This window comes from Nerophis lumbriciformis, linkage group LG27, assembly GCF_033978685.3.
Source record: "Nerophis lumbriciformis linkage group LG27, RoL_Nlum_v2.1, whole genome shotgun sequence".
Taxonomy (NCBI): domain Eukaryota; kingdom Metazoa; phylum Chordata; class Actinopteri; order Syngnathiformes; family Syngnathidae; genus Nerophis; species Nerophis lumbriciformis.
In genome coordinates, this window is record NC_084574.2 from 675,001 (window position 1) to 697,500 (window position 22,500).

Consider the following 22,500-nt stretch of genomic DNA (forward strand, 5'->3'; position numbering starts at 1 on the left):
TGACATATCTTGTCTTTGCGGTCTATTCTTTTGTATTGAAAAGGATTGGTTGTATTCTCTTTTTATTTACCATTTACACAACGTGACAACGTCACTGCTTTTAGGGTTTTGTACATGTACACAGATTTATCACGCAGTAATTGCATTTGTGTCAAAACATTGGGGCCTTTTCTTAAGTTGATTTCAATTATGCAAGCGAGTAATATCTTGTGATTAAACATGATTAATCTGATTAGAGAATGTCATCATTTGACAGCACTTAAAATACATATATTGCACGCGATTGCAAATCTTTTCAACTTTATTATCTCATATGCCAAATATATACAGTATATATATTCTAAACATTGTTTAGAATACATAGCTCAGTTACAGCTCTTGTTATTACCAAATCTGTGTTATATGTGTTTTATGTTGCACGATTGCACCAAGAAAAATTCCTAGTTTGTGAAACCGTTCTCAAACAATGGCAATAAAACTATTCTGATTCTGATTAAATCTAAATATATGCTTGTGGTGATTTCAAATCACATTATCCATCAAATTGTACACAAAAAATTAAATAGATTTAAACATAGCTCATTTGCCAGAACCTTGGAACAGAACTGTGGAACCATTTTTCCATTTACAGTAAAAACCATCGTAAATTTTACAGTAAAGTTCAACTGAACTGCCAGCTTTTTTAACTAAAAAAATCGACATTTTTCCCCCCAGTGTAAGTAAAAAATTCAAATGTACCGGTATTTGCAATTGTGTAATAATATGAGGCAAATCCTGATACATTTATATTGATATATATTCACTTTTACAATGAGGGCAGCCATTACTGCCAATTGGCCCTCAATGAAAACAGGTTGAACTCTCCTGAATTAAAGCAGGGGTTCTTAACTTTCCCACAACAGAGGGGCCCGAGGCCCACAATATTAACACAAATATTAACACAGAAATTGTAATCTTACTCTTGATTTTTATCGTATTCAATAATTATATCTAACCTACTTAGTTTACAAACCTGTCAAATGGCATTAAAGCATGTGTGAGTCGTAAAGATGATTTATTCAATTAGATTAGAAAACTAAGTACGAATCAAATGTGCTGCTAAGACTCAAATAACTGATGTTTACATACAGTTTACCACTTGGTCATAATTGTTGTGCTTTTTGCTCTATGACTTCCTGTTTGTTTGAGATTGTCATTACTGCCACAAGTGGTGAAAAAGGTGTATTACACCTGAGTACTGCTGCGAGCAGAGCGGGGATGACCACGCCGGAGCTCGTTTGATCGGTCGCTGCAAAGTCTCTCGCTTGTGCCTTGAGTAAGGAAACACAACTCTACTTTTATTCATAGATGATGTGCATAACTTGCAACAAGGCAAACCAAACCAGTGGTTTTCAGGGAGTCTTTAACTGGGAGTGGGCCTAAATCCTAACATACCGTATTTTCCGCACCATAAGGCGCCCTGGGTTATAAGCCGCGCCTTCAATGAACGGCATATTTCAAAACTTTGTCCACCTATAAGCCGCCCCGTGTTATAAGCCGCATCTAACTGCGCTAAAGGGAATGTCAAAAAAACAGTCAGATAGGTCAGTCAAACTTTAATAATATATTCAAAACCAGCGTGATGTGGGCGCGCATGGAGTCGTATATCAACATGGACGGAGCTGCGTGAAAAAAGCCACCCGGCCTCTTCGCGTAAACTTCCCTTAACCACTCGCTCATCTTTTCTTCATCCATCCATCCCTTCGAGTTAGCTTTTATGATGACGCCGGCTGGAAAGGTCTCTTTTGGCAAGGTCTTCCTTTTGAATATCACCATGGGTGGAAGTTTCTGGCCATTAGCATGGCAAGCTAGAACCACAGTGAAGGATGACTTCTCATTCCCTGTGGTGCGAATATTCACCGTACGTGCTCCCGTTGTATCCACAGTGCGGTTCACAGGAATATCAAAAGTCAGTGGAACCTCGTCCATGTTGATAATGTTCTCTGGCCGGATCTTTTTATCAGCTATCTTGTTTTTACAATATGCACGGAAAGTAGCCAGCTTTTCTTGAAAGTCTTTAGGCAGTTGCTGTGAAATAGTAGTCCGTGTGCGGATGGAGAGATTGCGTCTTTTCATGAACCGGAAACCTGTCGCTTAGTAGGAGCCATTTTGTGGTCTTTACAGATGTAAACACACAAAGGAAATGAAACGTAATATCCGCGCCCTTCTTCTTCTTCTTCTACGGGGGCGGGTGGTTGCTTACAGTAGAAGAAGAAGCGCTTCCTCTTCTACGAGGAAAAAAGATGGCGGCTGTTTACCGTAGTTGCGAGACCTAAACTTTATGAAAATGTATCCTATCTCAAAAAGTTAGAATATTTCCTCAGACCAAGTAAAAAAAAAAGAGATTTATAACAGCAAAACAAAATCAAACATTTGAAAATGTCAATTAATGCACTCAGTACTTGGTTGGGAATCCTTTTGCACGGATTACTGCACCAATGCGGCGTGGCATGGAGGCAATCAGCCTGTGGCATTGCTGAGGTGTTATGGATGCCCAGGATGCTTCAATAGCGGCCTTTAGCTCATTTGCATTATTGGGTCTGGTGTCTTTCAGGTTCTTCTTCACAATACCCCACAAATTCTCTATGGGGTTCAGGTCAGGGGAGTTGGCAGGCCAATGGAGGACAGTAATGCCATGGTCACTACACCAGTAACTGGTGGTTTTGGCACTGTGGGCAGGTGACAGATGATGCTGGAAAATTAAATCATTTCCATAGAGCTTTTCAACAGATGGAAGCATGTAGTGCTCTAAAGTCTCTTGGTACACAGCTGCATTGATGAAACACAGTGGACCAACACCAGCAGCTGACATGGCTCCCCAAACCATTGCTGACTGTGGGAACTTCACACTGGATTTCAAGCAACTTGGATTTTGCTCCTCTCCAGCCTTCCTCCAGACTCTAGCGCCTTGACTTCTAAATGAAATGTAAAACTTGCTTGCCCACAGTGCCAAAACCACCAGTAACTGGTGTATTGACCATGGCATTACTGTCCTCGATTGGCCTGCCAACTCCCCTGACCTGAACCCCATAGAGAATTTGTGGGGTATTGTGAAGAAGAAGCTGAAAGACACCAGGCCCAATAATGCAAATGAGCTAAAGGCCGCTATTGAAGCATCCTGGGCATCCATAACACCTCAGCAATGCCACAGGCTGATTGCCTCCATGCCACGCCGCATTGATGCAGTAATCCGTGCAAAAGGATTCCCAACCAAGTACTGAGTGCATTAATTGACATTTTCAAATGTTTGATTTTGTTTTGCTGTTATAAATCTTTTTTTTTTTTACTTGGTCTGAGGAAATATAACTTTTTGAGATAGGATTTTTGAGTTTTCTTAAGCTGTATGCCATAATCAGCAATATTAAAATAATAAAAGGCTTGCAATATTTCAGTTGATGTGTAATGAATCCAGAATGTATGACATTTTCATGTTTTTAGTTGCGTTACAGAAAATAACAGGACTTTATCACAATATTCTAATTTTCTGAGCTATAGCTTTTGTCTGACTTCCCCTGAAGGTCTTCTGACAGCCAGTGTTTGGATCACTCCTAACTTCCTCCAAGTTAGCTGGGAGGATGTTTCAAAGTATTTCAACCATTTACTGTACGTACCTCATCTTCACAGGTCATCCTTCATTTCATTTGGGCCCCAAATGTAGCCTCTCCACTCTCCTCACAGGTGCACACCAAGTGGTCGCAGCGCTCAGGTAGCAGTTTCTGAATGAAAGAAAGACATCTCAGTGATTGTGTAAGGTTAGATGATCTATATTATTTAAGAACACTTACCAACTGCCTGTGGAACAAAGTCCAATCATCAGGGTTCCTAATAGCTTCTGAAGGAAAACATCATTAGCAAAGGTCACATGCAATCACCATTTAACAGTATTAATATCATGCTCTAACATACCACTGCTTCCTGGCTGCTGGCAGTGTGTACATTTGTCATGATGACAACTTTTCATCACATCTTTACCTTCAGCATGCTTCCTTCCTTCAGCAGGTGTCATAATGAACAAGACAGACCTTCATTTTCCCTCCGCGACCGACGGGGGCAAAAGTGTCGCACGAACACTGCGTGAGAAATCAGCGAGAAGAAGAAAGGACTTTGCATCGACCAATCCAATGAGGGCGGGGCGTGGTCATCCCTGCTCTGCGCTAGGCTTTCTAAACTGGCATACGGACCCAAGTGAGAAACCAGACTGTTATTTGCAGGCCTGGCCCTATGGTTAAGAAGCAGTGACTTAATACAAGGCATGGACGTAGGTTAAGTCAAAGCTCCTTTATTAAAGAAACAAAGCCAGCACTCAACACTTCCTACAGGAAAAGAAGACATTTTCCTCTTGAAAATATTCATAGCCAGCTCGAACACTTGTTGATATTTCATTTCTGGCCTGACACTTGAAGAATAGACATTGAAGGTGAGAGAACAGAAAGCTAACAAAATATTAATAATAAAAAAAAAAGCTAAATAGTGAACAGTTAAAGATACAGTGATACAGAAAAATCTAAAACTATGCAATCTTTTTTTCCAGGACACTTGATTATTGTTTAGTACTGGGAATACTCTTTGCTGTCTAGTTTGGCAACGATTCGCTCCAGTTGTCGTTTAGCTTCACATTGTGGGAAGTTGCCCATTTCGTAGTACTGGGGCGCGATCTTCACCAGCCTGGAACACAACACACAAGACTGTGAGACATGGCTCAACCTTGGACTTCAACATGTGTCCCACAGAACTCACCACTCTGGTTTGATGTCTGTGCAAGTGCGAATGTAGTTTTTGGTGGTGAGGACAAACTCGTTGTAGAGGACCCATTCAGGCTTGTGGTCCAGGACTGTAGATGGGTGCAGTTGGACCACCTGGTTGTCTTTGACCGTAAGGTAATGACCCGTGCGCTCCAGGTGAGCCACCTGCACAGGAAGACCCACATAGAGCAGTTTTGTACTAAGTAGGATACATCCTTCACACACACACGCACATGTACCGTATTTTTCGGACTATAAGTCGTAGTTTTTTTCATAGTTTGGCCGGGGGTGCGACTTATACTCAGGAGCGACGTATGTGTGAAATGATGAACACATTAGCGTAAAATATCAAATAATATTATTGATCTCATTCACGTAAGAGACTAGACGTATAAGATTTCATGGGATTTAGCAATTAGGAGTGACAGATTGTATAGCATGTTCTATATGTTATAGTTACCGTATTTTCTGCACTATTAGCCGCACCTAAAAACCACAAATTTACTCAAAAGCTGACAGTGCGGCTTTTAACCCGGTGCGCTTTATATATGGATTAATATTACGATTCATTTTCATAAAGTTTCGATCTCGCAACTTCGGTAAACAGCCGCCATCTTTTTTCCCGGTAGAACAGGAAGCGCTTCTTCTTCTACGCAAGCAACCGCCAAGGTAAGCACCCGCCCCCATAGAACAGGAAGCGCTTCTTCTTCTACTGTAAGCAACCACCCGCCCGCGTAGAAGAAGAAAAAGCGCGCGGATATTACCGTACCGGTAGGTTTCATTTCCTTTGTGTGTTTACATCTGTAAAGACCACAAAATGGCTCCTACTAAGCGTCAGGGATCCGGTTCATGAAAAGACGCAATCTCTCCATCCGCACACGGATTACTATTTCACAGCAACTGATATTCCTGTGAACCGCACTGTGGATACAACGGGAGCACGTACGGTGAATATTCGCACCACAGGGAATGAGAAGTCATCCTTCACTGTGGTTCTAGCTTGCCATGCTAATGGCCAGAAACTTCCACCCATGGTGATATTCAAAAGGAAGACCTTGCCAAAAGAGACCTTTCCAGCCGGCGTCATCATAAAAGCTAACTCGAAGGGATGGATGAAGAAAAGATGAGCGAGTGGTTAAGGTAAGTTTAAGTTTACGCGAAGAGGCCGGGTGGCTTTTTTCACGCAGCTCTGTCCATGTTGATATACGACTCCGTGCGCGCCCACATCACGCTGGTTTTAATATATTATTAAAGTTTGACTGACCTATTTGACTGTTTTTTTGACATTCCTTTAGCGCAGTTAGATGCGGCTTACAACACGGGGCGGCTTATAGGTGGACAAAGTTTTGAAATATGGCGTTCATTGAAGGCGCGGCTTTTAACCCAGGGCGCCTTATGGTGCGGAAAATACGGTACTAATGCCCTGCAAAAAGCACATGGGTGGCTCTGTAGCACCAACCTGCATGAAGAAGCCGGTGCAGAGCGCCCTGCGGATGTTGATGTAGTAATCTCGACTGGTGAACTCAGTGCTCCTGCGGGGCAGGTTGAAGCGGTCCATGATCCTGGACAGCTGCTGCCGCACGTTGTCGGCGGACATCAGCGAGCGGTAGTTGACAAAGTTGTCATAGCACCACTGGGTGGCCTCGTGGTCTGCGGGGGGAGGGAAGACAAACACCGTTTAGCCGACACTTGCCAGGACGTCGCTGTCGTGCGTTGGCCATGCTCACTTTGCTTGAAGGCGTGGTAAACGTTGAGGAGAGTCAGGTGGTCGCCGTCGATGTGGGCGAACCTCATCTTGGACTCGTCCGCTGCCTTCTTGGCCTCCGTGGGACGCACAAAACACTGTGGGACTAAACAAGGTTGGTATGGGCCCCAACAAAGCCGCCCACAGGGATGAGTCAAGCATTCACAGAACAACGGAGACAAGCTGCTAAGATGCTAAGGTGCATGACGGCACCGCCACTCTTAGCTTGTAGAGGGTGAAGTTGTCCTTAAGTATTCCCAAACATTTACAGCGCAGTGGAACCTCCACAGTCACCATCTCTAAAAGCATCTTAGGATTAAAGCCACACTTGGTCTCAGAGTGCAATTCTAACCATAAACAGAATGTCTCGTGACACAGGAAGGCTGCTTAATATAATATGTGCAATACAATGAAATATTATTTATTAACTACACACATTCATTTGGCCAAGCAGATGATTGCGTAGATAGTTTCTTCTTTTACAAACCAATGCAAGTTTACTTCAGTTTTCTCATACAACACACCAGGTGGTGGAGGCGTGGCCAAAATGACATGTATATGACGTCATGATACATTTGATTGGCAATGATGCACATATTTTCTTTAAAAATGTGATATGTATATTTAAAACATAACGTGTTATTAGGCAACAACAACATATGTTTTCTTATATTATCAGAATCAGCTTATGTTTGTCTAGTAGATTAACACGCAAGGAATTTGACTGTGCTCTCTTTGTTCAATACCATTTCAATTGTTGTTGCTTATTGTAAAATATATTCTGCCCTCTCTGAATGTTGCAATCTAGTTTGCCTAATATGTAAACAGTCTTTTGAATTATAAACGAACTTGAGGTGTTTTGTTGCTATTATTCTCCACAATGACGTAACTAAGCCCACTCAGGATAGTACATTATATATACACATGCATGTAGGAATCACGAAAAATTATTCAGAGTTTGGAATAAACTGAAAAACGTAATAAAGTTATGCAGGATGAAGTTTGAGCTCTAATGCCGCTAGCTTAATGCTAACGTACATTGGACAAGCTCATTGACAGGCTAACCAAAATTAGCATTGCCAATCACAAAGCACAGATGTAGACAATCATTCACACTAACATTCATAACTATGGACATTTTACAGTCTCCCATGAACCGAACATGCATATTTTTGGAATGTGGGAGGTAACTGGAGTATCCGGAGAAAACCCACACACGCACGGGGACAACATGCACGTCAAACAGAAGTTTGAAGACGCACGCCGCGTAAAGTTAGTCGTTATTGTCGGGAGTTACTTCAAAAGATTTAGGGTTGTTTACACAGGCTTGAACAAGAATGCATTAATTAGCTTTACACTCGTCCAACAGTTGGCAATGTGACTTTACCTGTACAGGTAAACAAGCCTGGAACAAATCATTCCACTTGTATTAATTATGATGTTTGACTTTAGACCACAGGTGTGGCCAGGGGGCCACATCATTTAATATGGCCCGCGAAAGCCTGGAAATAAAATGAGTCTATAAAGTACTTTATCCTTTTTTTTTTAACATTATTATCTGATAATGCAAAAAATATAAATTCCAAATTTTTATTTTGTTAAAAAACGAATACCGTATTTTCCGCACTATTAGCCGCACCTAAAAACCACAAATTTACTCAAAAGCTGACAGTGCGGCTTTTAACCCAGTGCGCTTTATATATGGATTAATATTAAGATTCATTTTCATAAAGTTTCGGTCTCGCAACTACGGTAAACAGCCGCCATCTTTTTTCCCCGTAGAAGAGGAAGTGCTTCTTCTTCTACGCAAGCAACCGCCAAGGTAAGCACCCGCCCCCATAGAACAGGAAGCGCTTCTTCTTCTACTGTAAGCAACCACCCGCCCGCGTAGAAGAAGAAAAAGCGCGCGGATATTACCGTACGTTTCATTTCCTTTGTGTGTTTACATCTGTAAAGACCACAAAATGGCTCCTACTAAGCGACAGGGATCCGGTTCATGAAAAGACGCAATCTCTCCATCCGCACACGGATTACTATTTCACAGCAACTGCCTAAAGACTTTCAAGAAAAGCTGGCTACTTTCCGTGCATATTGTAAAAACAAGATAGCTGAAAAAAAGATCCGGCCAGAGAACATTATCAACATGGACGAGGTTCCACTGACTTTTGATATTCCTGTGAACCGCACTGTGGATACAACGGGAGCACGCACGGTGAATATTCGCACCACAGGGAATGAGAAGTCATCCTTCACTGTGGTTCTAGCTTGCCATGCTAATGGCCAGAAACTTCCACCCATGGTGATATTCAAAAGGAAGACCTTGCCAAAAGAGACCTTTCCAGCCGGCGTCATCATAAAAGCTAACTCGAAGGGATGGATGAAGAAAAGATGAGCGAGTGGTTAAGGTAAGTTTAAGTTTACGCGAAGAGGCCGGGTGGCTTTTTTCACGCAGCTCCGTCCATGTTGATATACGATTCCATGCGCGCCCACATCACGCTGGTTTTAATACCGGTATATTATTAAAGTTTGACTGACCTATTTGACTGTTTTTTTGACATTCCTTTAGCGCAGTTAGATGCGGCTTACAACACGGGGCGGCTTATAGGTGGACAAAGTTTTGAAATATGCCGTTCATTGAAGGCGCGGCTTATAACCCAGGGCGCCTTGTGGTGCGGAAAATACGGTACATAAATGTATCTGCCTGATTTAAGATTTTAAAGCAAGTTATTCATCAAAGTATACACTATAAAAATATAGGACTGGCAGCTCAGTCATCAAAATGTTACCATAGAAAAACAGTGGTAACGTTTTTTCACTTCACAGAAATATGCTGTAAAAAAATAAAAAGTGATTAAGCTGGCTTTTGCCCCCCGCAAAATCTAGATTTTTACACTATACATCAAAAAACAATCAAAACAATTATGCAATATTATCTTGAAATAAATCTCTATTATTCACAACAGGTTGACACCGCTGCTTTAGACGTTCCACTGTATTGAGCAGGCTATAAAAACTGCTAATCCATGTCCTGACTCCCAAGCTTTTTATTCAAAAACCCTTTGGCTTTTCTAGTTTGGACAATATGCAGAGTTGCAGCATCCTGCGCTTTGTTGCGTTTTGTGTTCAATGTTTTGTTTTTTTAAATCCAAATGAAATCTACTGGAATTACACAATGAAAACAATTCTCAAATAAAAGTTATAGTCAAACTACCCAGGCTTGTGCCGAGTACTGAGCATTAAGTTCAGTATAAATATATACGTCACTCGGGGTGTAAAACTTTTTCACTTCCGATACAATACCAATATTGGAGCCAGTTCCGATAATAATCGATGCAATATCAGCACAATCCATAGCACATACTTTTGTTAATTAGTAGTGTTGAATGTTAGAAAATGAAGTGCAATTACTCAAGACAATAAAAAGGTAGGTACGAAAAACAAAGCTTTTGACAGATTTATGATTTTGAAGTGGACTGCTGTATTTGCTTTTTTAGTGACACCTAGTGGTCACAATAATTCATTAAATTAAGCGCATAAGTTGAAAGATACGAACACGTTTGTTACTGGATACTTTGGAGTAGGCTTCTGCCTTGGAGACTATGTAAGTAATATGCACAATAATTGTATTCTTATTTGGACAAATGTGTTTTAAACTGCAATATTGTTTAATTAAGGACACTTATGCAAGTGTGCTTTGCTGTTGTGTAGCTGCTAGTAGCTTGTAGCCTAAAACAGTGTTTTTCAACCTTTTTTGAGCCAAGGCGCATTTTTGTCATTGAAAAAATTCGGAGGCACACCACCAGCAGACATCATTAAGAAATGAATCTTAGTAGACAATAAAAAGTCGATGTGGCAATTGTTGGATATGAATTTAAAGCATAACCAAGCATGCATCACTATAGCTCTTGTCTCAAAGTAGGTGTACTGTCACCACCTGTCACATCACACCCTGATGTTTTTGGACTTTTTTGGTTGTGCTCCCGTGCATAGTGTTTTAGTTCTTGTCTTGGGCTCCTATTTTGGTGGCTTTTCCTGTTTTTTGGTATTTTCCTGTAGCAGTTTAATTTCTTTGCTTTGTTTTTAGCAATCACGAATATTTAAGTTGTTGCCATCTTTTTTTGTGGGGACATTGTTTGTTGATTGTCATGTCATGTACGGAAGTACTTTGTGGACGCCGTCTGCGCCACACGCGGTAAGTCTTTGCTGTCGTCCAGCATTCTGTTTTTGTTTACTTTGCAGCCAGTTCAGTTTTAGTTTTGTTTTCCATAGCCATCCCTAAGCTAAAATGCCTTTTTTAGGGGCACTCGCCTTTTGTTTATTTTTGGTTTAAGCATTAGATACAACGGTTACTCTGCCAAGCTCTAGACAGCACCGACACTCAACAATGGCACTTTATTTGCAGATTATAATTACTGGTTTGCATAAAATATTTTTAACCCAAATCGGTGAAATTACATAATCTCCCTCGGCACACCAGACTGTATCTCACGGCACACTGTGGTTGAAAAACACTGGCCTAGAATGCTTACCTTTTGTGAATGACTTGACTAAAATACAAGAATCAAACTTGTGTGCTCGTTGGAGGACAACCAGATTTTAAGAATGCAGAACTGCTTGTATCGGAGCTTATATCAGGGATTTTAGATGCAAACCGATATCATCAGCTACTTGTTTTTTTTTTTGCTGCCATCGGACCCATATCAATATAGGATCAGGACAATGAAAATATTATACTGGCGCTTACATGACACATACTTGGTGATCAGGGTGCATAGAAATAAGCTAAACCGACAACATTCAGTTCTATGTTTTGAATAATTAACAGTCTTGCTCCCATGAAATTTTGAGGCCCTTCGTGAATAGATGAGGATTCATCAGGGAGTCGTGTCGGACCAGTCCTGAGCATTACCTGACAGCATGGCAGTGATGGAAAGGATCTCGTTGGAGCAGTTGAACTCGCAGCTGGCGATGACCATCTTGGCCAGTTGGGGGTCCAGAGGGAACTCCGCCATCATGGAGCCCAGCTCAGTCAAGTCGCCGTCGTCGTTGAGCGCGGCCAAGTAATTGAGTAGCTCCAAGGCTCTCATCAAGGTTTCGGGCGCTGCGAGGAGATGGCGGACATTAGTGAGCTCCTTCTACTGGTTGGTTACACATGGCGGACTCACCTGGTGGATCCATGAAGTCAAAGTGCACAAGGTCATCGATGCCCAGCTTTTTCAGCTGCAGGACCACTGACCCCAAGTTGGAACGCAGGATTTCCGGATAGGTGTTATCCTGATAAAGGGGCGGGGCTAGAGTAAATATTGTCCAAGAAAGACGGCAGTGTCGAAACTATCAATGCACTGAGCTCACCTGCATCTCTGTTTTATAAGCTTTTTCTGTATAAAGGCGGAAACATTTGCCCGGTCGGGTCCTGCCAGCTCGCCCCGCCCTCTGCTGGGCAGACGCTTTACTGATGGCGGTGACCAGCAACGACTCCACTCTGATGCGGGGGTTGTACACCTGCGCGATTCACAATGGCGTTAGTGTGACTGAGCGACTCCAAGACAAAGCACAACAGACCTTCTGTTTGGCGAAGCCAGGATCAATGACAAAGACCACGCCGTCGATGGTCAGAGACGTCTCAGCGATGTTTGTCGACACCACCACCTTTCCGAGGCAGATGTTAGTCCAAGCAATAATAATAATATTGAACTTCAACATACCTTTCTTCCTATGGCACCGTTGGGCTTCCTTGGAGGTGGCGGCTCAAAGATCCTTTGCTGCTGCTGTGGTGGCAATGTGGAATACAGCGGAATGATCTTGATGTCTCCAACTTCAGGCCCGAGGTCATCCACCTCACGCTTGATCCGTTTGCACGCTTCATCGATTTCCTACGGAGAAAGAAAACATTGGAATTTTGCCCATCGGATCTGATCATGGAGAACAAGGGTGTCCAAACTTTTTCCACTGAAAAGTCAAACTATGCAAGGACCATTTTAAAAATTGTTGTTTTTAAAAAAAAAAAGCTAAAAACAGACATTAAATATATTAAAAGACATAACTGTGTTATAAGTGACAAAGTATACTATTATTGTTTCATCTTTTTGCTCTTTTTTCTTACATTTTTACTGTTGTTTCCTCCCCCCCCAACAATATGTTGTGGGCTTTTTTCTGTAAGAATAAAATAATGATATTAATAATACAATGTGTAACTACTAAAATTCAGCCTGGAAAATATTCATGTTCAAGCCAAACAACTAAGACAAGAGAAGTATTCCACACTTCTCTCTTCTAAAGTAAATGTGAACAGCAGATATAGATCATCTACCGGTACATCAACTATATGATTTGTCTGAGTGGCTGGACAGTACACACTGATTTTTTTACACCCCTAATATCTACAGCAGGGGTGCTCACACTTTTTCTGCAGGCGAGCTACTTTTCAATTGATCAAGTCGTGGGGATCTACCTCATTCATATATATCATTTATATTTACTTATTTATGTAATATATGTTTTTGTTAATAAGTTAAAGGTGTTTAATGATAATGCAATCATGTTTAACACATATAGTTAATATTGTTAATAAATTAAAGGTGTTTAATGATAATGCAATCATGTTTAACACAGTTAATATTGTTAATAAATTAAAGGTGTTTAATGATAATACAAGAATGTTTAATACATATAGTTAATATTGTTAATAAATTAAAGGTGTTTAATGATAATACAAGTATGTTTAATACATATAGTTAATATTGTTAACAAGTTAAAGGTGTTTAAAGATACTACAAGCATGTTTAACACATATAGTTAATAAGTTAAAGGTGTTTAAAGATAATGCAAGCATGTTTAACACATATAGTTAACAAGTTAAGGTGTTTAAAGATAATACAGGCATGTTTAACACATATAGATTCCTTTCTTTCATGAAGACAAGAATATAAGTTGGTGTATTACCTGATTCTGATGACTTGCATTGATTGGAATCAGACAGTGGTGCTAAAAACGTCCGCATTTTCGAATGGAGGAGAAAAAAAGTCCTCCTTTCTGTCCAATACCACATGAAAGTGGTTGGTTTTTGGCATCTTGTTTGTCCAGCTTCCGTACTCCTTTGTATACACTTTACAAGAAATACATTGTCGGCAAACTCCGTAGCTTGCTAGCTTGTGCACGCCAGCTTTCTGAGACTGGTTTTGTTAGCGCAACTGTGCAACTGTGCAGTCGGTCTTTGGAGTTTTGACGACAGGTACGGCGCCAGAGTCTGTTGAAATAAAGTGTTTCTCGCCTTCCAGTCGGTAATTTTAATGAGCTGGCAGCAGCCAGCGTCATCTCAGAAGACCCTCGGGTGCCGTGAATGTCAATCAAGTGACGAAAGTGACGTCATAGTGAAGATTTATGATCGCTCATTTTTAGGACTATTTTTTTAATGCCTGGCTGGTGATCGACTGACACACCCTCCGAGATCGACCGGTAGCTCGCGATCGACGTAATGAGCACCCCTGATCTACAGTATATATTTGAAGACAAAACTTTGCGTTACAGGTGACAAAGTACCATTAGTATAAAATGTCAGCCTTTTCTAATTACATGACATCTTTGCACTCTATTATCTTACGTTTTCACAGTTTTTTCCGACAATACGCTGTGGGCCACACTTTGGACACCCCTAATGTAGAAGGTTACATGTCTGACCTCTTGACCAGTGAGAAAGAGAAGGCAATCGCCCTCATCTTCCTCACACATGTGAATCTGGATGACGGTGCGGATGGCAGCCTCAAGGTAGTCCCTCTCTGGCTCGGGTGTGTAGAAGATCTCCACCGGGTGGGTGCGACCAGGAATGGTCAGCAGGGGGCAGCTGTCAAAGTACACCTGGAACTTGCCAGCGTCCAGTGTAGCACTCATCACGATCACCTACAAGAAAAGAGAATTCTGAATGGTGTTGCCTAACACTTTTGAGTGACATTTCCAGCTAAAAAGATCAATAAAAAGGCCTGCTATTATGCAAACACTGAGATAACAGGGCAAAATTTGTGTTTTAAATGGTTGCACCAATAACGATTAAATTGTGTATTGAAAAATATTTTTTTCATGTAAACAAAGGGACTTCAAAATAGCAGCAATAAAACCACAAACCTATTTAAAAATAGCCGTTTGTGATCATGTGTGTAAAAAGCTACACAAGACAAAGTTTAGCTGGCAAAAATGATAGTTACCGTATTTTCCGCACTATAAGGCGCACCGGATTATTAGCCGCACCTTCTATGAATTACATATTTCATAATTTTGTCCACCAATAAGCCGCCCCGGACTAAAAGCCGCGCCTACGCTGCGCTAAAGTGAATGTCAAAAAAACGCTGCGCTAAAGTGAATGTCAAAAAAACAGTCAGATAGTTCAGTCAAACTTTAATAATATATTGAAAACCAGCGTTCTAACAACTCTGTCCCAAAATGTACAAATGTGCAATCACAAACATAGTAAAATTCAAAATGGTGTAGAGCAATAGCAACATACCGGTAATGTTGCTCGAACGTTAATGTCACAACACACAACACACAAAATAAACATAGCGCTCACTTTCTGAAGTTATTCTTCATTCGTACCGGTAAATCCTTCGAATTCTTCGTCTTCGGTGTCCGAATTGAAAAGTTGCGCTAGCGTGGCTTCCAAAATGGCGGGCTCCGTCTCTTCGAAATCATCGGATTCAGTGTCGCTGTTGTTGTGCAGCAGTTCTGTGAATCCTGCCTTCCGGAAAGCTCGGACCACAGTTGTGACAGAAATATCTGCCCAGGCATTTACAATCCACTGGCAGATGTTGGCGTATGTTGTCCGGCGTTGTCTGCCCGTCTTAGTGAAGGTGTGTTCGCCTTCGGTCATCCATTTTTCCCACGCAGTTCGCAGTCGTGATTTGAATGCCCTGTTGACACCAATATCCAGCGGTTGGAGTTCTTTGGTTAATCCACCCGGAATGACGGCGAGTGTTGTATTTGTGTGCTTCACTTGTTTTTTGACACCATCTGTGATGTGGGCGCGCATAGAGTCATATATCAACATGGACGGAGCAGCGTGAAAAAAGCCACCCGGCCGCTTCGCGTAAACTTCCCTTAACCACTCGCTCATCTTTTCTTCATCCATCCATCCCTTCGAGTTAGCTTTTATGATGACGCCGGCTGGAAAGGTCTCTTTTGGCAAGGTCTTCCTTTTGAATATCACCATGAGTGGAAGTTAGCATGGCAAGCTAGAACCACAGTGAAGGATGACTTCTCATTCCCTGTGGAGCGAATATTCACCGTACGTGCTCCCGTTCCACAGTGCGGTTCAGTTGCTGTGAAATACGGTAGTAATCCGTGTGCGGATGGAGAGATTGCGTCTTTTTATGACCCGGATCGTTTAGTAGGAGCCATTTTGTGGTCTTTACAGATGTAAACAGGAAATGAAACGTACGGTGATATCCGCGCGTTTTTTCTTCTTCTTCCGGGGGCGGGTGAAGCGCTTCCTGTTCTATGGGGGCGGGTGAAGCGCTTCCTGTTCTATGGGGGCGGGTGCTTTCCTTGGCGGTTGCTTGCGTAGAAGAAGAAGCGCTTCCTGTTCTACCGGGAAAAAAGATGGCGGCTGTTTACCGAAGTTGCGAGACCGAAACTTTATGAAAATGAATCGTAATAAAGCGCACCGGGTTATTAGGCGCACTGTCAGCTTTTGAGAAAAATTGTGGTTTTTAGGTGCGCCTTATAGTGCGGAAAATACGGTAACTATTTTTCACACAAGTTTGTCCCTCTGCTCGCTGGCCAACACGCTATATTACCAGTGATCACATCCTCCAGATGTCCGACATGCCTCTGCTTTAAAAGGGCACCTTTTATGCAAAACCAACTTTTCTTATCCATTAGTGTGTTTATGTGCATTTGGGATCTGCAAGAAATGTGAAATCAAACCATGGAGGCATGGCAGAGATATTTATAAAACAATCTTGCCTTTTCACATACTTCCTCCAAATGAGCCATTTGGAATTTGCACGACCTGTGATGTTTTCCCAACATGTGACGCCAGCGTATATCTATATCTATGGTAGAAATGAACTTATTTCCTTCTATTCTTAGGTTGTGGGGCAGACTGGCTCATACATGCACATCCATCCTCCACTGTTGACATTTCTAATACAAAGTAGCGCATAGTTCCAACTAGGGCTGCAACTAACGATTAATTTGACAATCGACTAATCTGTCGATTATTACTTCGATTAATCGATTAATAATCTGATAAAAGAGACAAACTACATTTCTATCCTTTCCAGTATTTTATTGGAAAAAAACAGCATACTGGCGCCACATATGTTCTTTCAACTTGCCAAATAAAACAAGGAAAATGTTACAAAAATGCACACTTTTGAAACCCCTGCTATATATAAAATAAAAAATTATATCTGATAAATGTATCGCATACCTGCCAACTTTTGAAATCAGAAAAACCTAGTAGCCAGGGTCCAGGGGCTGCAGGCCCCGGTAGGTCCAGGACAAAGTCCTGGTGGGGGGTTCAGGCTTCACCCCCCGACGCAAAATGATTGATTGCATTCAGACAGGTTAAAATGTTGCTAAAAACATCACTTTTCTATCAGTCACAGTGACTTTTCAAAACAAAAATATTACAGCAAAAATCATATGGGTTGATTGACATGTTTATTCTGTAAGCTAACTTCAATAGTTTGAAATTATTTTGACAGTTAATGCCAGTTATCCTGTCAACCTTTCACAAGACTTCAATTTGTTAATTGAAAGTATAAACACTTTTTACAGTAAACAAATGGTAAAACAGTACTAAACAATTCCATTAAAAAAAAATTGGTGTCATTAACTTTCTGTCCAAGCTTGTATAATCTACTGCCTTGTTCAATTGTAAAAAATATTCTGTGCCTAAAATTCACATTTCTATCACAATTATCATACTGTAAACATGGTAAGCTAACTTCATTAAAATTAATAGTCCTGTCAATAGCATGGAATTACAATTCAAATGTAGTTTTTTTTGTAAGCCTTTCAAAAGAATTCAAAATATGAAAAAATAATGAAAATTAATTGAAGCCATCAGACACTTGAAAAGTGGCACATCACATCTCTAATGTAATCATTTGAACTTTTCAACAGAAATAGCACTGCAAAAATATTAAGGACATACTTCTGTATTTTGGTAGTTATGCTGTCAACATTTAACAAGATTTCTTCAACTTGGACTTGAAAGCATAAATAGTATAAACACTTTTAACAGTATAACAGTACTAAACAATTCCAATAGATAACATTGGTGTCATTACCTTTTTGTGGCTAAAATCCAAATTTAGCAACGGCATTAGACTTGTGTTTTTTTGTCCCAACGTGGTCTTTTACATCGCTAATTCCTCCGTGTCCGATCGAAAAATCTTGTCTGCACAAGGTGCAATTCGCGTAGTTTTCACCCTTTTTGGAACGGATAATTATTCCCGGATAGGCTTTTGAATATTCTTCACGGAATGACTGCAAGTTTCTTTTCGGTTTAAGACTCGTTTGCGATTTTTCTCCGGCTGATTCCATGATCGTTCGCTCGTTTGGAAACAATGGGCAACAGGTGCCTCATGCTTGGCAGCGGTGCTATAAATAGCCTCGCCCATGGCATTGGGAATGGCTCGATAGGAAGTTACAGGAAGCAGTGTCGATTGTCATTGTTGTTACGCGATTTCGTGAATAAAACTTAAAAAAAAAAAAAAAAATGTAATTAATGAAAAACCGTATTTTTTATCACTGCAACCGTAACCCGGAATAGGTTGATGAAAACCGTACTAATTACGGGAAAACCGGAGTAGTTGGCAGGTATGCGACTCATCGTTGCAACTCTACTTGAAATACACTACTTTTAAAATTTTAACAAACACATGAGGTATATTTGCACAAAGTATCGGTATTGCCTAAATTGTACTGGTATCAGAAAGAAAATCCATGGTATCTATACATAAGTCAACACACCTTCAGATCTGCTCTTTGCCGCACCACCTCCTTTAGCACGCCCATCAAAATATCTGTGGCCAGTGTTCGCTCGTGGGCCTCGTCCAGAATAATCACTCCATAGCGCTCCAGAAGTGGGTCGTTCATGGCCTCTCTTAGCAACATACCGTCTGTCATGTACCTGTAGAGAACAGGTGAGACTGTGAGTCTAATAGGATGTTGGTGAAGATCATTTCCACATACTTCAGTATTGTTTTGGCGGAGCTACAGTCTTCAAATCGGATGGAGTAGCCCACTTCCTGTCCGAGCATGACATCCATTTCATCCGCCACTCTTTGGGCCACACTCATGGCTGCCACTCTCCTGGGCTGAGTACAGGCCACAGCCCTCTTTGGACCAGGCAGGCCCTTCACCATGTCCACACACCACTGAGGGATCTGCAGGCAAATGCAAAAGTCAAGTCAGTTTGAAGTTAAATTTAAAACAAGGTCGCCGTTTCCCTACCTGTGTCGTCTTCCCAGAGCCCGTCTCTCCCACGAGGACAAAGCTCTGATGGCGCGTGATGATATCGACAAAGCGTTCCTTATACTCCCACACAGGAAGCAGTAACCTTTTCTTCAGGATTTCATAATAGCGCGGCGTGTGCGGCAGGTTGGTGAAGGGATTGATCTGTTGCTGCATGGCCATCTGCTTCAGCTGCGGCATGGCCATGACAACCGGCTGCGTGATTTTAGCCGGCACGCTTGAAGGCTTCACGTCTCTTTCGCGGTCTCTGTCCCGGTCACGATCGCGGTCCCGGTCTCGGTCCCTGTCCCTAGAATGATCCCCACGGTCTCGGTCCGAGTCTCTGTCACGCCTGTCAGTTTAAAAAAGAAAGGCATTCAATATTTTTTGACGTTTTGTTGCAATATTACAATTCTAATATTCTATCATTCTTAAATTTAGAAAACATTACAAAGCTGTTTTATTAAAAACAACAAAAAACACCAGAAGGTTGTTTTTTGTTTTGCTTTTTTAAACAAGTAGGTTTTGTTTTTGTTTTTCCGAAAAAAACAAACATCAGGTAGTTGTTTTTTTAGATTAAAAAAACACCTGTCAGTTTAAAAAAGAAAGGCATTCAATATTTTTGGACTTTCTGTTGCAATATTACAACCAATTTTGAAACCAAATTCTGTTTGGTTTAGTTACTTTACGGCGTTCCTGATAATTATAAACTTGATATCGCATAACTAAAGTATTGATTTAAGAGTATAAAGATCTGGTATCAGCGGTATCGATATTTCAGTATGGCCCCGCGATCGTCTGAATTTTGCCACTTCAAGTCTTGTGGCACGAATAAAAAGAGCTGTTATGACAAGTGTTTTATTTCTTAAAAACACTGGGAGATAGATGTTTAATTTTATTTTGAACATGCATACATTTACAATATGATCTCATATTGTTTATTGGGGGGAAAAAAGCCATCATGACATTGTTGTCTATTTAAAAAACCCATGTGAGTTGTGTGGGTTTTTTTTAAACACACTTGGAGGTTGTGCTTTCTTATTAAAAGAACACCAGGAGTTAAGTTTTTTATTAACAAAAAAAAAAAAACAGGTAGTTTAATTTTATTTTGGACATACATTTACAATATGATCACATAATTATTTTTTTTGATTAAAAAAACCCCACAAGGTTGTTGTTGTTGTTTTTAAACACACCAAAAGGTTGTGTAATTTTAATTAGAAATGTTTTTATTTAAAAAACACATGAAGTTTTTTTTTTTTTTTTTAATAAACACTAGCAGGTTGTTAAAAAAATAAATCTATAAAAAAAAAAACACCAGGAGTTGTTGTATTTAAAAAATAAAAACACACCAGGTTGTTTTCTTATTAAAAGACCACCAAAAGTTGTTTCTTTAATTTAAAATAAACACCATTAGATTGAGTTTTTAATTAAAAAAACACCAAAAGGTTGAGTTTTTAATTAAAAAAACACCAAAAGGTTGTTTTTTTCTTAAATTTTGAAAACATTAAAAAGTTTTATTAAAAAAAAAACCCACCAGAAGCCTGGGTTTTTTGTTTTAAACAAGTACCGTATTTTCCGCACCATTAGCCGCACCTAAAAACCACAAATTTACTCAAAAGCTGACAGTGCGGCTTTTAACCCGGTGCGCTTTATATATGGATAAATATTAAGATTCATTTTCATAAAGTTTCGTTCTCGCAACTTCGGTAAACAGCCGCCATCTTTTTTCCCGGTAGAGCAGGAAGCGCTTCTTCTTCTACGCAAGCAACCGCCAAGGTAAGCACCCGCCCCCATAGAACAGGAAGCGCTTCTTCTTGTACTGTAAGCAACCACCCGCCCCCGGAAGAAGAAGCGCGCGGTGCATGCTGGGATATGTGACGTTTCATTTCCATTTGTGTGTTTATGTAAAGACCCCAAAATGGCTCCTATTAAGTGTGTTGTCTGTCTAATTATAAATAATGCAGACGAGGCGTGTTAACTGAGTTCTCAACGTTTACTCACAGCGTGCTCATAACCACATTCTAACTCCCAGCATACAACAACGCTTCTCAGGGCTACCGCGCATGCTCGTAACTATCGTTGCATGCTGGGTAGTGTAGTTGTTATATTTGCTAGCTCATAACATCACAGTAAGAGACACGCTTACGCGCTTAATTCAATACTCGCCGTCATTCCGGGTGGATTGACAAAAGACCTCCAGCCGCTAGATATTGGTGTCAACAGGGCATTCGAAGCTAGACTGCTAACTGCGTGGGAACAATGGATGACAGAAGGCGAACACACCTTCACTAAGACAGGGAGGCAGCGCCAGACGACGCCAACATCTGCCAGTGGATCGTAAATGCCTGGGCAGATATTTCGGTCACAACTGTGGTCCGAGCTTTCCGGAAGGCAGGATTCACAGAACTGCTGGATAACAGTGACACTGACTCCGATTACTTCGACGAGACGGAGCCGGCCATTTTGGATCTCACATTTGCCCAACTTTTCACTTCGGACACCGAAGACGAAGAATTCGAAGGATTTACGAATGAAGAATAACTTCAGAAAGTGAGCGCTATGTTTATTTTGTGTGTTGTGACATTAACGTTCGAGCAACATTATGTTGCTATTGCTCTGCACTATTTTGAATTTTACTATGTTTGTGATTGCACATTTGCGTACATTTTGGGAGTGAACAGAGTTGTTAGAACGCTGGTTTTTAATATATTATTAAAGTTTGACTGACCTATCTGACTGTTTTTTTGACATTCCCTTTAGCGCAGCGTAGGCGCGGCTTATAGTCCGGGGCGGCTTATTGGTGGACAAAGTTATGAAATATGCCATTCATTGAAGGTGCGGCTAATAATCCGGTGCGCCTTATAGTGCGGAAAATACGGTAGGTTTAGTTTTTTTATTTGCGAAAAAAACAAACACGAGGTTGTTGATTTTTAAAAAACAAACCAAAAGGTTGTGTAATTTTAATTAGAAAACGTTTTATTTAAAAAACACAAGAGGTTTTATTGTATTTTTAATAAACACCAGCAGGTTGTTAAAAATAAACAAATCTATAAAAAAAACACCAGGAGTTTGTGTTTAAAAAAACCCCACCAGGAGTTGTATTTAAAAAACACAGGAAAAACACACCAGGTTGTTTTCTTATTAAAAGAGCATCAAAACTTGTTTCTTTAATTTAAAATAAACACCATTAGGATGAGTTTTTTAAAGCGAGTGTGAATGTTTCCTGTCTATCTGTGTTGGCCCTGTGATGAGGTGGAGACTTGTCCAGGGTGTACCCCGCCTTCCGCCCGAATGCAGCAGAGATAGGCTCCAGCACCCCCCGCGACCCCAAAAGGGACAAGCGGTAGAAAATGGATAGATGGAGGTTGAGTTTTTAATGAAAAAAAACACCAAAATGTTTTTTCTTAAATTTGGAAAACATTATAAAGTTGTTTTATTAAAAAATAAATAAATAAACACCAGGAGGTATTTTTTATTTTTTTAAACAAGTAGATTTTGTTTTTATTATTTTTGAAA

General features: G+C 40.7%; 1 protein-coding gene across 1 annotated transcript in view; it reads right to left on the reverse strand.

Annotated features, from left to right (window-relative positions):
- Positions 1 to 4,298: 4,298 nt before the first annotated feature.
- LOC133570261 (ATP-dependent RNA helicase DHX15-like) overlaps positions 4,299 to 22,500 on the reverse strand; it is a 20,907-nt gene continuing 2,705 nt past the window's right edge. The window contains exons 2-14 of the mRNA XM_061923088.2: positions 18,982 to 19,333; positions 18,721 to 18,914; positions 18,499 to 18,658; positions 14,203 to 14,421; positions 12,231 to 12,398; positions 12,088 to 12,174; positions 11,878 to 12,027; positions 11,691 to 11,799; positions 11,435 to 11,626; positions 6,509 to 6,631; positions 6,241 to 6,431; positions 4,777 to 4,946; positions 4,299 to 4,704 (exon numbers count right to left, since the gene is read on the reverse strand). Of these exons, the coding sequence (XP_061779072.1) occupies positions 4,587 to 4,704; positions 4,777 to 4,946; positions 6,241 to 6,431; positions 6,509 to 6,631; positions 11,435 to 11,626; positions 11,691 to 11,799; positions 11,878 to 12,027; positions 12,088 to 12,174; positions 12,231 to 12,398; positions 14,203 to 14,421; positions 18,499 to 18,658; positions 18,721 to 18,914; positions 18,982 to 19,333 (2,233 nt within the window). The 3' untranslated portion in view covers positions 4,299 to 4,586. The remainder of the gene's footprint in view (positions 4,705 to 4,776; positions 4,947 to 6,240; positions 6,432 to 6,508; positions 6,632 to 11,434; positions 11,627 to 11,690; positions 11,800 to 11,877; positions 12,028 to 12,087; positions 12,175 to 12,230; positions 12,399 to 14,202; positions 14,422 to 18,498; positions 18,659 to 18,720; positions 18,915 to 18,981; positions 19,334 to 22,500) is intronic.